The sequence below is a fragment of the Xenia sp. Carnegie-2017 genome, unplaced genomic scaffold, assembly GCF_021976095.1.
Source record: "Xenia sp. Carnegie-2017 unplaced genomic scaffold, XeniaSp_v1 HiC_scaffold_20, whole genome shotgun sequence".
Lineage (NCBI taxonomy): Eukaryota > Metazoa > Cnidaria > Anthozoa > Malacalcyonacea > Xeniidae > Xenia > Xenia sp. Carnegie-2017.
Window position 1 is genome coordinate 512440 of NW_025813483.1, and position 16677 is coordinate 529116.

Consider the following 16677-nt stretch of genomic DNA (forward strand, 5'->3'; position numbering starts at 1 on the left):
GAAGGTATCGGGAAGCATGGACCGAAAACGGGAATTTTCGCTACGAATTTTATCTTTTTGTTTACAAAATAAACCAACGTTCATAAAATAAACCAAGCAATGTTTCAATAACTTCTTGTGCCTTTTTCTTGCACTTAAAACTTAAGACAACCTTAAACATGTTTTATACAATTTTAATTGGTTTATATCTTTCTAATTTAACTCTCTCATTTACTGTTTCTCGCGTATCACGAGCAAACCATCCATGGTTACACCACAAAGTGTCTCTTTTCTTGAATATTTTGTTCCACTGGTTTTGCAAAGCCTTGAGTGCAGATAAACCAGGTACCTTTTTTAACGTAGCATGCACGTTTTTAACATCTACAGCCCAACTAAAGTCGATGTTTTCATCACATTCATTAATATGATAAAGTCCGTTCTTCAAAGCATATTTAGTCATAGCAGAGTTCATTTTCATCTTTAAAAATATTTATCGTTGAAACTTACTATCACAAGCACGCCAAAATAACTGATGTCAGTTTAGTATAGACTGTGACATCTGGTTTCCACCAATCATTGAGAGACTTGTGATACACTGATAAACAATCATCGTAAACTTGCAAAATTTGAGATATCATTTCAATGAATTTAACTATATCTTCGAAATTGATATCGTCAGGAAAATCTAAACACTCAAATACCAACATACGAGGCAAAATATCAGGACAGGTTACTAACATGCCAAAATAATTTCCTGAAATTCTTGTCAACCAAATAATTAATGGGCGTTTTTTTAAACTTTTCTGTTATAATATTTTTACTCGATTAAATTCATTCTTGTAGAAACCACTCAAACGAAGAGAGACTAAGCGTTCAAACTTTCCCTGGTAAGTTCAATATTTTCTTTCTTTATCTCTTTATTGGCGTGATAAGCATAAAGAAAAAATCCTTTTCATTTTCAATTAATAATTCTAAAACTTCGTCAGGAACAAAAACTCGGAGTATTTAGAGCACGAAAAGATTTTTTATACATTAATTTAATCATTTTATACTCATGCAGTGTTAATATTTGCAGAAAAGTTTTATTTTTTATAAATTTCCTCTGTCTCTTCCCATCTCCCCCTTGTTTGTTTACATAAACTTTTAAATCAACAATTCTCATTTTCTCTTTCATCCAATTTTATAGCTTGATTTCTATAGCTTCTTTGTAAATTATTTGATTTTGATCTCCATTTCATTTCTGCTAAACCAAGTTCATCTGTTTTGATATTGTCGTCCAAAATTTTTAAAACAAATGCCTAAAATAGTTTTTTATCTACAACAAAACGACGATCCTTGACCATTATCAAACTATACTAAGACTAACTACAAATACAGTATTTATAGTTTTATACTTGATAAACGCAACAGAGCTACACTGGTGTTTCTACCAATTTCATAATGATCTGTTCATACTTCCCTCCACTCCCATGCATAAATTTTGTTAAAAATACAGTACATCAATGTACCCGACTGGTGGTAGATACAGTGTAGGTCAATATAAATTATAGCTCCTCAATTATAAATGCAAATTATATTTAGAAAAGCACTATTGGTTTTTAATTTCTAAAGAATATAATTTTACCAATGGATTAGCCTCTAAGGTGTTTAGAAATGTAAATTTACGTAAAATGAGCTGGAGTTATTTTTTTTGATGTAGTATGGATCCGCCACTATTCTCCGCCCCTCCCTTCATTTTTGTCAAAACAAACATAAAATAAACTAGAACACATGCACTAAGTCTAAAACAAAGACCAGAACTTACTTTAACACAAAGACCAAAACTATCACCATACCAACACTATCACTATCACTAAAACAAACACTAAACCAAGAGTAACTCTAATTACAGCAACACTACCACTACAACCTTAGAACATAAACTTGTATTAAGACAAATAAAAGGACTAGGACTAACACCACAACTTAGAATAACACCAGCAGTCGATCATTATGACCATCACCATGAATAACTTCTCTTAACTCCTAATTAAGCCTCACTATCCTATTCCTTAGATCAGATATCTTTACAATACAAAGTAATAACTGTAATTCATGCTTCACAACTTGGTTTTAAATTCCTACAAACTTATTCTTGATTATAACAATTTAGTTGTTTTACCGCATAACAAAATTCCTATAACCTGCATAAACTCCGCTTCTAACCACAAACTAATTCAACAATCCTATATTCCTAAATCCAATAATTTTAACTTAACTTTAATATTAAATCTTGTTTTGAGCTCTTTTTTCAGCATTTTTTTTTATTTTGATTGATAAAGAATTTATCATAGTAAAATCACGAAATATCTCTTTAAAGGCATGACAAATAAGCTCAAAATCTCTCAATGGAACGTTATCTTATTTACCCTAACATTACACGCGTGTCCAGGGTCTCGCAAATTTTGGCTTCAAAGGTAGTGATCCAGTTAGCGTCATCTTAATGGTCATTGTCTGTAAGCTAGTTTATTTTTTATATCATTTTATAGCCATCGAGCAAAATGGTTTGATACCAAGTTTTATTACATGCTTATAGTGTCGCAAAGTCAGCTATCTAGCCATAAAATTTGCATTGCTACTTTTATCGCTTCGCTGCTATGAACAGAACTCAATATTTTAAAATAAAATCAGCAGGTGATTAAAATTAAACCTTTGTTAAACGTTCCAATTTCTTTATTATCAAGCAAAAGCAGAGACATAGTTTAGTTGGTTGCATCTTTTTTAATCCTCTCAATTTGTGAAGGTATGTTGATTTTATGTCAAGAAAAATTTGTAATAAAGTCATTTCCGCGTTACGTATATGTTTTATATGGATAACATTTGTTGATTCTAATGGGATTTTTCAATAAATTTGCGTTTGTAACGATTTAGTAATGTAAACTTCTGATATTTTCCGATTTATTTCAATAGTTTATCTCAAATTATAATAATATAGCAAAACTATACAATTAATAACATGTTTAGTCAAATAGTGACAGGTCACTCGTCACACAGTTGTAAATGTTCTGATCCCTACTGTTTTTCTGTATGGAAGGTGAAGAATGAAACTTTTTTATTCATTTGTCACGTCTCATTCAAATCTCATGTTAAGATGCATATTCTGCATCGCTAACGGAAAACAAACCAGATTTAAAGGACCTTTGTCACAGCTAAATATAAATCAATGTAAAATACTATTATTACATTGTTTTTTTTAATTTAACCAAAATTTTTAAACTCTTATATTGTGTAGTGCAACCGAATTATCAATAAAGTTTTGCTTTAAATAACTATATGGAATGATTAATTGCAACAAATATTCGTAATTATTTTATACCGACTATACCCAGTCTGTGTCAGCTTTACATAAAAAGTCTTTGTAGAAACGCATTCAGGAATGATTAGGATGATGCAACTCAGTTGATGTTCGTGTATTGATATTGTTGTGGATAAACTGGTCATGTTTTCTTTAACATTACGTAATTCTTACTTTACACATATTTCATAGCAATGAACTGGTCGTGTGTCTTATTATGTTGAATTACTCAAAGTACATTTATTAATGATATTATCGGTGAAGTAATAAAATGACCTGCATGGCATGTAGATAGTTAACTTATAAAAGATTTTTACACATTTATTCTTTGCACTGTGGAGACCTTTGGGAGAATTCACAACTTCTCCAAACTTGACATAAGCCAGCGCAAACACTTTTGTTTTTTTTATAAAATCATAGTGCATTCAATGATGCGAAACAGGCAAATTAGAAAAATGTTTTAACTTTTCCTCTAACATGAATTTGATTGATCTGCAAATTCCTTTAAATTGATTAATTGATTTAAATGGTAGAGCTCAGATTGCTTTGCAAACACACCTATACAACAACTGCTTGCATTGCTCTTGGCTACACTTAAAATTATGTTTTAGAAAGGTTTTCAACAGCTTGCTCAACTGCCACAGAAATACTTTTCTGTGTTTCCCTTGCCACCTTAGTTAACCAATTTCATGTACAATTGTAAATTTACCAACTCAATCTTCAACTATTTCAGTTGTCCATAAATTGTATTTATAAATAATTAGTGCTCATCCTATGATCATTTTATGATCCATAGATGGAGTCAAAAGAAGAAAGGAATAACTACTACATGCAGAAATTACTTACAGATGTTGTTGAAAAGAAACTTGTTGATTTATTTATCGAACAGTGGAACACTCATTACGAAGGATCCCTTGGAGCATGGGAAAATACAAAAGTTAGTGGCCAGAAGTTGTTCAATATTGAAAAAACAAAAAAGCCACCTCTTGGCAAACATATTCTGTTAAATTTTAGAGATGGTGATACCAGTAAGTGGGATTGTACAACACTATTTGCAGCAATACTGTATTCCAACTCAATTGGAACAAAAGTTAACCCAAAAGTTAGATCTGCAGTTGATGTACTTCGTATTGTTAGAAACAAGTTTATCCATTATTGTAGTGGTAAAGTATCTGATACCGAATTTGACAAAATGGTTTTTGATATTGAAAATTCGTTTCAAGATCTAGGATTTTCATTCAATGAAATTAATAAAATAAAAAGACAACGAAACAAATTTAATTCTTTTCAAGTGCTTCCTTGCAAACCAAATCATGGCATTGTTAAACGTACAAAATTACTTAATCAAATTACAGCAGATCTCAATAACTTGCGCAGTACTAACAACAATGAACTGACATATTACTATATTTCTGGTAATCCTGGCAGTGGTAAATCTCAATTAGCCAGACAAATTTGCGACAAAATGTATAACTCTGTTGACTCGGAAAATAAAACTACATTTGTGATGACACTCGAAGGAAAAGATGCTGACTCTCTCTTAAAAACTTATAATGAACTTTGTCAACGTTTGAATATCCATGAACATTTTATTGAAAATATTTTAAAAAAGGTAAAAAGCAGCGAAGACAGAATCAAACACTTTCATTTCCTGCTGACACAAAAACTGAAATCTTGGAAAATATGGTGGATTGTTGTAGATAACGTGGTTGAACTTGATAAAATTTATCAATTATTACCTCAAGTTGGTGATCATAATTGGAAAAATGGACAAATTATAGTAACTGTTCAAAATACAGATGCTATACCACCAGATGACAATCTAAACAAACACATTTCAATCAGTCATGGTATGAATGATAAAGAATGTCGTCAGCTTCTATCTGTCTATACCGATGTTCATAATCATGATGAAGAGTTTTTAATAAATTTGTCAGAAAAATTAGATCGTCAACCATTGGTCCTGGCAAGTGCTGCTTACTACGTAGGTAGTGTAAAAAGTGCAAATCTGGAATTCACGTGGGAGCAATATTTCAATAAGTTGAATGAAGGAGAGCGACAGAGCATGGATGCCACATTTCAAAAGATCAATAAAGCATATTCTGGAGGTAAAACAACTTTATTAAAAACTGTTGAGTTGGCAGTACAAAAAAGTGCTCAAAAATCCATATTAATGGAAAAAATTTTTAGTCTTTTCTCGATAATATCTTTCGATCCGTTACCACAAGATATTATCGTACAATTTATTAAAAGCCTTGATCCACATAAGTCAGCAGAAGATATATGCCTTCAATTAAAGCATTGTTCGTTAATTCTTCAAACGGAAAACAACGACATCCGCCTGCATCGCGTTGTACATGAAGCCATCATAAATTATCAATCTTGGCAGACCTCTTGCAGTAAACAAAAAGAAAATAATTCGACTAAGATGTCTCTTCTTGCGTGTCAAGTCGCTTGGGCACTTTATCACTTTGAAGATAGAGAAGATCAAATCAAAATAATTCCGCATCTTATTAAATTCTTAAACAATTCGTCATTTAAGCACTTTCAAAATAAGTTGATAAACGAGAAATCGTTATTTTTTTTCTATAGAGAACAAAAACTTGATGAAAAAAATTTGAAAATTGCCAATTACTTTGTAAATGTATTAGAAAAATTTTGCAACTATGAAGAGGCCACCAATGTACTTGAGGACATAATAACAATTCAAACTAGAGCGTTAGGTGTCAATCATGTAGATGTTTCATATTCGTACAACGATCTGGGTAAGTTGCTCTGGAAGAATGGAGAATACAAAAAAGCAAAAGATTCTTATGAACAAGCGATGAAAATTCAAACAAAATTATTTGGACCTGACCATGTTAATAACGCGACAACGTACAACAATCTGGGTTTGGTTTACGGTGATATGGGAGAGTACGAAAAAGCAAAAGATTTTTACGAACGAGCAATGGAAATTAAAACAAAAGCATTTGGACCTGACCATGTTAATAACGCGACAACGTACAACAATCTGGGTTTGGTTTACGGTGACATGGGAGAGTACAAAAAGGCAAATGATTTTTACGAACGAGCAATGGAAATTAAAAGAAAAGCGTTTGGACCTGACCATGTTAATATTGCGACAACGTTCAGCAATCTGGGTTTGGTTTACAAAAATATGGGAGAGTACGAAAAGCAAAAGATTTTACGAACGAGCAATGGAAATTGAAACAAAAAGCATTTGACCTGACCATGTTAATATTGCGACAATGTACTGCAATCTGGGTTTGGTTTACAAAATTATGGGAGAGTACGAAAAAGCAAAAGATTTTTACGAAAGAGCAATGGAAATTGAAACGAAAGCATTTGGACCTGACCATGTTAATATTGCAACAACGTACTGCCATCTGGGTTCGTTTTACGATGATATGGGAGAGTACGAAAAAGCAAAAGATTTTTACGAACGAGCAATGGAAATTGAAACGAAAGCATTTGGACCTGACCATGTTAATATTGCGACAATGTACTGCAGTCTGGGTTTATTTACAAAATTGTGGGTGAGTACGAGAAAGAAAAAGATTTTTACGAACGAGCGATGGAAATTGAAACAATAGCATTTGGACCTGACCATGTTAATATTGCAACAACGTACTGCCATCTGGGTTCGTTTTACGATCATATGGGAGAGTACGAAAAAGCAAAAGATTTTTACGAACAAGCAATGGAAATTGAAACGAAAGCATTTGGACCTGACCATGTTAATATTGCAACAACGTACTGCAATATGGGTTTGGTTTACAAAAATATGGGAGAGTACGAGAAAGCAAAAAATTTTTACGAACGAGCGATGGAAATTAAAACAAAAGCATTTGAACCTGACCATGTTAATATTGCGACAACTTACAACAATCTGGGTTTTGTTTACGGTAAAATAGGAGAGTACGAAAAAGCCAAACATTTTTGCATACAAGCGATGGAAATTCAAACGAAAGCATTTGGACCTGACCATGTGAATATTGCGACAACTAACAACAATCTGGGTTTTGTTTACGGTAAAATAGGAGAGTACGAAAAGCCAAACATTTTGCATAAAGCGATGGAAATTCAAACGAAAGCATTTGGACCTGACCATGTGAATATTGCGACAACTTACAACAATCTGGTTTTGTTTACGGTAAAATAGGAGAGTACGAAAAGCCAAACATTTTGCATACAAGCGATGGAAATTCAAACGAAAGCATTTGGACCTGACCATGTTAATATCGCGACAACGTACAACAATCTGGGTTTGGTTTACAGTGATATGGGAGAGTACGAAAAAGCAAAAGATTGTTATGAACGAGCAATGGAAATTGAAACAAAAGCATTTGGACCTGACCATGTTAATATTGCGACAACTTACAACAATCTGGATTTGGTTTACAGTGATATGGGAGAGTACGAAAAAGCAAAACATTTTTTCAACGAGCAATACAATTTCAAACAAAAGTCCTGATATGTTAATACTGGAATAATGTACGACAATCTTCATTTGGTAATAAACCATCTATAGAAATTGACAATGCAGCTTTAAATTACTAGTTGCTAAAAAGCTTCCGTGTTTGAGAAAATTTACAGCGAGATAGAAGAAAAGAAGAAATGGATTTGTGGTTCCGTGAATTAACGAAAAATTTACACTAAAGTCCTAACCACAACAGTTGTATTTAAAAAAGTTTATATATATTCTTGATAATATTCAATACAAACATTTGTATTTTCAAGTTTTCAATAGTCATTTATTTACTGGAACAGTTATTTATGTTAGCTAAGAAACTTGTATGGAGCTTTTATAATGTATATGATTAGTACGTTTGCAATCTATATAGTCTGAAATGTAAATCTCCAAATGAGGGAGTGTTTGTTGGGTCATTTTCATGAGAGTAAATCCATATCTTAGATGAACTATGACAATTCGACATCCCTTTTGTTTGAATGCTGAAATGACCAGAAGACTACTTTGTCATATGAGGATGAAGTTTTTTCTATATTTATTTTGCTAACTCATAAATTACATTTTTTGTTTATAAGTATTGTAGATGGGTGAATTGCTTGATAATTGTTAATCGATTCATTATTTCTTCCTGATTATAGTTGGAATTACTCCTTAATTTCTGTGACACTCTTCTTTTTTATAACTGGGAAATATGCAATTTACGTAATGTAATAACTTATTTTAATTCTGAATTTTCATTCGATGGAGGTATTCACCGATAGTTGTGATGTTGAATTTGATGATCTCACTTTCATTTATATTTAACTTTTCTGAAATCAGTTTGCAGTAAGATTATTTATGTAGCTGGGAGCTAGAATTAGAGACGCAAAAAGTGTATTTTAACGTCATAGAAGTAAAAGACTCGTTTGATTGTCCATATCAGGTTAGCCCAATATTTAGTTATAAAAAAACCAAAAACGAAATTCCTTTCTATAGCTTTTAAGCCTGATCCAGTATCAATAACTGCTGAATCAAGCAAAACTTAAAAACTTCTGATCACGTAGCTTGTAATTTAAAGGACACATGGGGATTTTACGTGTCCCTCTAGGGGTACAGTTTGGGTAAGGGATCTTCGAGGATTGCTATAGACGGCAATCAAGCTCAGCCATTAAGTACTTTCGAAGACAATCGTTTTAGTTGTCAGAGTATCAACAGCAAAACAACCTTTATCGAAATTTCCTCACAATCGTCTTCTTCTTTTTTCGTATTTGTCCCAGTCTCTTTGCGTGTTTCACCAAAGAATGTAACGTCACGATTCTCAAGCTGTCTCTGAATAAACTGTAGTCCCGCAAAATTGAATCCAACAGTATCCTAAAGATAAAGCAATCATTACAAGTGTGCAATAGTTTTATTGGCGTCGATGTAAATATTCAAGAAAATTTGTTCAGTTCATATAATTTATAAAGTCATTTGTTTAGTTCAAATGTTTTGAAAAGTCATTTGTTTAGTTCAAATGATTTAAAAAGTCATCTGTGGAAGTTTGAAGAAAAAAATTCAAAAACTCATGACGATTAATTTAGCAAAATTTAAAGAACTAGAGAAAAATGAAATCTTCATACTCTTGAAAATTTTTTTCTAAATACATACTTTTTCTGTTGTTAATACACAAAACAATATTCTATGAACCTTTTTAATACAAAGTTAAACTCTGTATTAACATTGGCACTGTATTGTGAAAGAAAGCCTTAATTGCTTTTAACCAATCAGAATTGACGACTTTTTCATGTTTAGTTTACAGTCATTAAAGTGTCGACAAAATTTACCACGAATAAATTAACGGTCGTGCAGCGCATGGTAAAATTACGGGAGAAATTTGGCGATACTTGCGGTTTCATAAACGTACAACTTCCTACCTTCATTTCGCGAACTCGGCTACGACAATGTGATCTGATAGAGTCTATTACTGGCAGGAGTTCAGGAGTGGATATGATCTTGTTGTGATGTATTCTATCGTACCAAAATATGAAAAAAATTAAAAAGTATCCAGCATTGTACCTAGGTATCTCACCAATAGTATCATATACTAAGAAATACTGATGGAACGTGATGAAATTCTTAGGGAATGATTTAAAGACAGACGTATTGAAAAAAATATCGATCGAAACCAAAAACAAAATTACGTCTTAATCTTACCGCAGCAGAAAGAACAGACATCGACAACTTAACTCTGTTTCCCAACCATTCTAAACAATCACGTACATCTGGGATGAGCAAAACTTGAAAACGAAACCTGTACCATGTGAAGTAAGGACACAGGAGTCAAAATACATTTAACTTTACCTTAATCCACTCAAGAAGAAGTTTCAGTACATCAATAACATAGTCAAACGGTAACACAAGCAATGATTCTTCAAGTTCGCTGAAATTAAATAATTTAAATGTTTTGTAGAAAAACACTTGCTTCATAAGATACCTCTCTACTTTATTCTAATAACACTTAATATTTAATTCCTTTAGTAACTCCAACGAGACACTTTGCCATACTTTACTTTTAAAATGCTCTAAATTAACTTCTAGTACAAACAACGATTCTTCACGGGATAATTTGCTGCTCTTTATAATACTTCAACCTTACCTTGACTTTACTTTTTTCACCACTAGAAGTACATACTGCACAGGCTGTGAGAAGAAAAAATTTTTTAAAAACGTCGTAAGTATATGGTCCGGGAAAAGCAGGTTGACATAGACAGACATTCAATCGTAGAACAACAATATTTATGGCCTCCATCTTCGAGGTCAAGATATTTTATTTCATTATTACAAATCCTGTGTATTTTACATTCAACTCTCATTTTTTCTAGAGTTATTATAAATAAAGTAAATGGTTTGAACCTGAGTATTTTTGATGTTTGTAAATGTAGATCGTCGGTTGGACATCCTGGAGAAGGACTGATAAATGATTGACTGATTAATTAGTGGTAGTCATCTTCAGAAAGTCAATGAAGAGTAAACGTCGTTAGTTAGCTTGTTATTGGTTCTTACGTAACAATCTGAATAGCCTCTGTGTGTTCAACGAGTACTTAATTCTAAGTCCTGCCGGAACAAGACCAAAACTTTGCAGCGGTAGTTGAACCATTGTTGTTGTGCGTATGCGTCTGACGTTGTTTTGCAAAACGTATGTAGTCAGCAAGCGTTGTTCGCTCTGTCGTCCAAATGATCGTAATAAAGTAAACACACAACAGGCTGTTCAGATTGTTACGTAAGAACCAGATAACAATACGTTAACCTGACGTTTACTCCACATTCGACTCTGAAGATGGCTACCGCTAGGGTTGACGAAACGTCAGTCAACAACAAAAACAGTCCTTCTCAGGACTATACCAACCTGTACGATCTACATTTACAAATATATGTCATTATAAAATGTGTGCCATCTCATCCATTTTTTCCTTTATCTAAATACGTACGTATAAAAATCTTGCAATCTTTACCATTACATTAATATTTTTACATTAATCATGTTCAACATGCACGTGGCTTTCATCTTGTATCACGTGGTTTCATGTTGTTCTTAAATGGAAACATTGAAGATATAGTAAACTTCACACTGACATTACCAAAGGCAGAAAGAATCGGATGAACGACGCGCTTTGGAAGCTGCTCAAAGGAAAGAAACGTGTATGTGAGAACAAACAGAACTTCTGTGTAAAAACGAAACTGGGATTTCTGTATAAATCAGACAATAGTGAAGGGTGAAGGGCGTGGTTCCAATTAGAGAGTGTGGAAATAATGGTGGTAGTCTCATGGTTAGGTCAATGCAGCGTGGTCCCAATTAGACAGTATGAAAAATAATGGTTTTTATTGGTAGAGTTTAATACCAGTGTAAGGCGTTGCCCAATTAGAGAGCAATAAATATTATTGGTGGTTTCATGGTAGGGTAAAATAACGATGCAGGGCGGTCTCAATTAGAGAATAAGAAAATATTGGTGGTGGTTTCACAGGTAGGGTTTAATAACAGGTAGGCATTGCCCTAATTAGAGAGTAGAAAATACTGAGCTTGTTTCACAGGTAGGCTTTAATAACTATGTAGGGCGTTGCCCTAATTAGAGATTAAGAAAATATATTGGTGGTTTCATGGGTAGAGTTAAATAACGATGCAGGGCGTGATCCCAATTAGGTGTTTAGTCAAAGAAAGTTTTGTGATGTTGCCGGTCAGTTATTTAAAATTGTTCTTTAAGATTTGGCGATTGTCTGTACGTATAACATAAACATTTTGTAGATGCAGAGCAAGAATAACAAACCTTTCATTTAAGATTTAAGATTGTCTATTATATAACATAAACATTTTGTTGATGTGCAGAGCAACAATAACAAACCTTTCATTTAAGATATAAGATTGTCTATATAATGTATAACAGAAACATTTTGTTGATGTGCAGAGCAAGAAATAACAAACCTTTCATTTAAGATTTAAGATTGTCCATACGTACAACATAAACATTTTGTAAATGTGCAGAGCAAGAAACAACAAACATTTTATTTAAGATTTAAGATTGTCTATACGTATAACATAAACATTTTGTAGATGTGCAGAGCAAGAACAACAAACCTTTCATTTAAGATTTAAGATTGTCTATACGTATAACATAACATTTTGTAGATGCAGAGCAAGAAATAACAAACCTTCATTTGATTTAAGATTGTCTATTATACGTACAACAAAACATTTTGTAGATGCGCAGGGCAAGAAACAATAAACATTTTATTTTAAGATTTAAGATTGTTCATAATGTATAACATAAACATTTTGTAGATGTGCAGAGCAAGAAATAACAAACCTTTCATTTAAGACGGTATTGTCTACGTATAACATAAACATTTTGTAGATGTGCGAGCAAGAAATAACAAACATTTCATTTAAGATTTAAGATTTGTCTATACGTATAACAGAAACATTTTGTAGATGTGCAGAGCAAGAAATAATAAACCTTCTATTTAAGATTTAAGATTGTCCATACGTAGCAATTACAAATATTTTGTAGATGTGAGCAAGAAATAACAAACATTTCATTTAAGATTTAAGATTGTCTATACGTATAACATAAACATTTGTAGATGTGCAGAGCAGAAACAACAAACCTACCGTTTTGTCTTTTGTCACTTGACTCGCTTTATGTTCAAGTTCTTTTCTGTTCCTTTTCCTATACAATTCAATGGCCTCCATGTGATTCTTTCAGCCTAATGAAAAGATAAGAGAACAACATCAACATAGTAATTCCAGGCGTATATTATATTAATTGTAATACCCTCCAAGTATCCCTAATCATACTGTACTATCTTCCAAGTATCTATATTCTTACCATAATATACCCAAGTACCCAGTCTCAATGTAAGTTTAAACATTTGACCTCAGATATGCATGTTCTTCACATGTCTTTGGTGTACCACAGTTTTCGATATATCTGTATGATTTTGGAGGTATCTTTCAGGTACTACAGGGGACTGGGCACAAACCAATAAAATTAACTTGCAATGCTAATACAACAACAAAACTAACTCCTTTGATCGTCTCGATAGTTTTCTTGCCAGCTTTAACAGCTTCTGTGTCTTGTTCAATTGGAATCTAAACAACATCATGGTTTAAATAAATGAATTTATTTAGTGCAATAAATGCACCTTCCACAAGATATTTTCCATAGTGAGTATATAACAAATACAGAGTAGTTAAGAAGATGGACATACATATCTCATGCATAGTAAAAAGAATCTTACAATTGTTTCAACTCCTGTTACGGCGTCAGGTGCTGCTTCCCTCTCCTGGGAGAAAAAATTAAAAATAAACATTGAAAGTACAGGTACTATATGTATATTTTTGCAGCTCCAGCCACAGATTTATGTATAGTACCATTTCTCCTCCTCGACAAACAACGGTTCGTCCGTTCGTTCCTGTGAGTCTTAACGATTTATCATGTGACCCACTGATCTGTAAGATATAAACAATGCTTTGAAACTGGAGTAGTAAGAATAAGGGTTGATCTGAGTAAACGTTTTCGCCTCATTCTTTCATTCAAACAAGCAAACGTATATTTAACATCATCCAAAACCTTCCATACTTGATAATTTCTACAACAACTAAATCTGCCATTATCTAAAACCTTCTATACTTACAATTCATAACAAACTCACATTATCTAAAAACCGTCCATACTGACACTTACAACAAACTCGCCATTATCTAAAACCTTCTATACTTGACAATTACAACAAACTCGACATTATCGAAAACCTTTTCCATAATTTGGCACTTACAACAAAACTCGACATTATCAAAACTCCATACTTGGATATTACAAATAAATCCCCTGACATTATCTAAAACCGTCCATAATTTCATTAATTCTACAACAAATCTGACATTATCTAAAACCTTCCATAATAGACACTTAACAAACTCGACATTATCTAAAACCGTCCATACTTGACACTTACAACAAACTCGACATTATCAAAACCTTCCATACCTGGATACAATTACAACAAACTCGACATTATCTAAAACCGTCCATTACTACAACAGACTCGCTGTCATGGCTTATTGCAAGACTCCATATTTCTGAATGATGACCTCTAAGGTCGTAACATGAAGAAATCTGTCAGCGTCCCAATATTTTATCGTTTTATCTTTACTTGCACTGGAAGAAATAATGAGTTTTTGCACGAACTGCAACCGCCATGACACTAAAAGAAGATTAAAGCTGTTATAATATAAAATAGCGAATATACATGTACGTATTACTAGGTGTAATGTTGGCAATGCAACAGAGAATATAAGGTACATGAATGTAAGTACATGTAGGTATTACTAGGTGAAATAATGATAACATGAGAATATAAGGTATACTAAATGAAAGTACATGTAGGTACTACTAGGTAATGTTGATACCATGAGAATATAAGGTACACAATGAAAGTATATGTAGGTATTACTAGGTGTAATGTTGATACCATGAGAATATAAAGTATACAATGAAAGTACAAGTAGGTATTGTGGGGTGCAATGTTGATTACATGAGGGAAAAAAATATGAAGAAAATCTACGTATAAAACAATTGAGGACGTGGTTTACTAGTATGTTATAGACGTACGAGGTATGGTGGATTGATGAACAATGATGTAACCAGGGTAAGAGGGCTATATGGTAAAATGAAGATGAGTACATAGGATACGAGTGTATAGGTAGGATATAATTGACTTGTACCTAGGCTATCATATATTACTATCATAAAATTGCGTATCTGTCATTTAAAATTACATTGTCCGCACCTGTCATCATAGCGAATAAGATTTCGACAATCACCAAAATCCAAACCCCAAATCTTAATGTTCTTGTCAACGCCACCAGAAACGAGGAGAACGTTATCCTGTAAAAAATGAATCAAGGATGACAAATATACGAATCGAAAGACAGACAAAAGCCTTCAAAAATAAATAAAGACGCCATTGAAAAGCGTTCACTATACAAAGTAGTCAAGAGATGGATCCACACGCTCTACACTTTCACAACAGAGGATTGGTAAAATTTGCACGGTCATGTAGTTGACATTATGTAATGTCTTTTTCAAAAGTTTTAAATCAATTTTCATTACATTTCTCATAATCATCGCTCATTTTATAATTCCTTAGTTTACGTCACAAACCTAAACTTCCTCGTTTGGGTTTAAAGCAACATTGAAGAAAAGCTTACGCAGAAAAAATTTACATTCTTTGAACTGATGCATAAATTATTAATGCATTATTTAAAATTGATTCACTTTGTAATTTTATTTCGAAAATATCTAATACGAAAAGCTTTTGAAATGACTTATTTACAGCTTGGTAATGTATCTTTGTGTATACGTATTTTCTTGTGGTATTTTATGTCCCAAAAGTTCTTTCGACTAAAAAAATAAAAACATATTATAAAACATGATATCAAAACAGACTTGGAAGCCGTTCCTGTGAGCTTGAAAACAGTAATTACATGCGACAGCTAAAACGGATGTGACGTATACAAAATGTATGCGCCCATGACGTAAGCTAAGGATTCTTCTCGTAAACACAATACACGTTTGCACAACAGTCAAACGTGGATACTTTGAACACACACGTCATATGAATAAAACGTATTGTTGATATATCCATGGTAACAACAGGTAATTTATGACCATAGAGGGATAGGAAGAACTAAATAACGACGCGGGAAAAGTAACCACATTTCTAAAGAATGAATACAAGTAATTAGGGATAAATGGGCAGGAAAATGTTTATTCATTTAAATTTTGAGACTTCTGTAATCAATTATAAAGTTGGAAAGCATACACTAATGCAATGTTACGTAACTAGATTAAAGTAAAAAATATCATTCTTTTTACAAGAGTGGATTTTAAGTGAATTTTGTAGGAAAGGAAACAGTTCTAACCTCAAAGTGTATTTTACAGATTCATAGAAACATATGGAGAATTTCTGCACAAGGAGTCATCTTTAAAGTGATCTATAGCAACAAATGAAATATTATAACAACTGCTATCCACATCAACTGCTATCCAACATCAACTTCTATCCAACATCAACTTCTATCCAACATCAACTTCTATCCAATATCACCAACTGCTATCCAACTTCTACAGCTATCCAACATCAACTGCTATCCAACATCAACTTCTATCCAATATCACCAACTGCTATCCAACATCTACTAATATCCAATATCAACTACTATCCAAAATCAACTGCTATCAAACATCAATCAACTGCTATCCAATATCATGAACTGCTATCAAACATCAATCATATACATTATCATCAGCTTTATCCAACAACTGCTATCAACATCAACTGCTATCCAACATCAATTGCTATCCAACATCAACTG

General features: G+C 32.7%; 1 protein-coding gene across 1 annotated transcript; it reads right to left on the bottom strand.

Moving 5' to 3' along the window:
- Positions 1–8966: 8966 nt before the first annotated feature.
- On the bottom strand, positions 8967–12990 carry LOC124443207 (WD repeat-containing protein 3-like). Its single transcript, XM_046993743.1, has 7 exons — positions 12910–12990; positions 11373–11423; positions 10402–10445; positions 10107–10185; positions 9960–10009; positions 9680–9773; positions 8967–9137 (listed from the first exon to the last, which is right to left on the bottom strand). The coding sequence occupies exons 1-7, from the start codon at positions 12988–12990 to the stop codon at positions 8967–8969; spliced, it is 570 nt and encodes a 189-aa protein (XP_046849699.1).
- Between the last annotated feature and the right edge of the window lie 3687 nt (positions 12991–16677).

Coding starts and splice junctions, on each gene's coding strand:
- LOC124443207 (XM_046993743.1), bottom strand. CDS start 12,990: ATGGAGGCCATTGAATTGTATAGGAAAAGGAACAGAAAAGAACTTGAA. Junction 10,446..11,372: donor CTGCCTTTGGTAATGTCAGT/GTGAAGTTTACT, acceptor TTCTTCTCACAG/CCTGTGCAGTATGTACTTCT. Junction 9,138..9,679: donor GCCGAGTTCGCGAAATGAAG/GTAGGAAGTTGT, acceptor CTTTATCTTTAG/GATACTGTTGGATTCAATTT.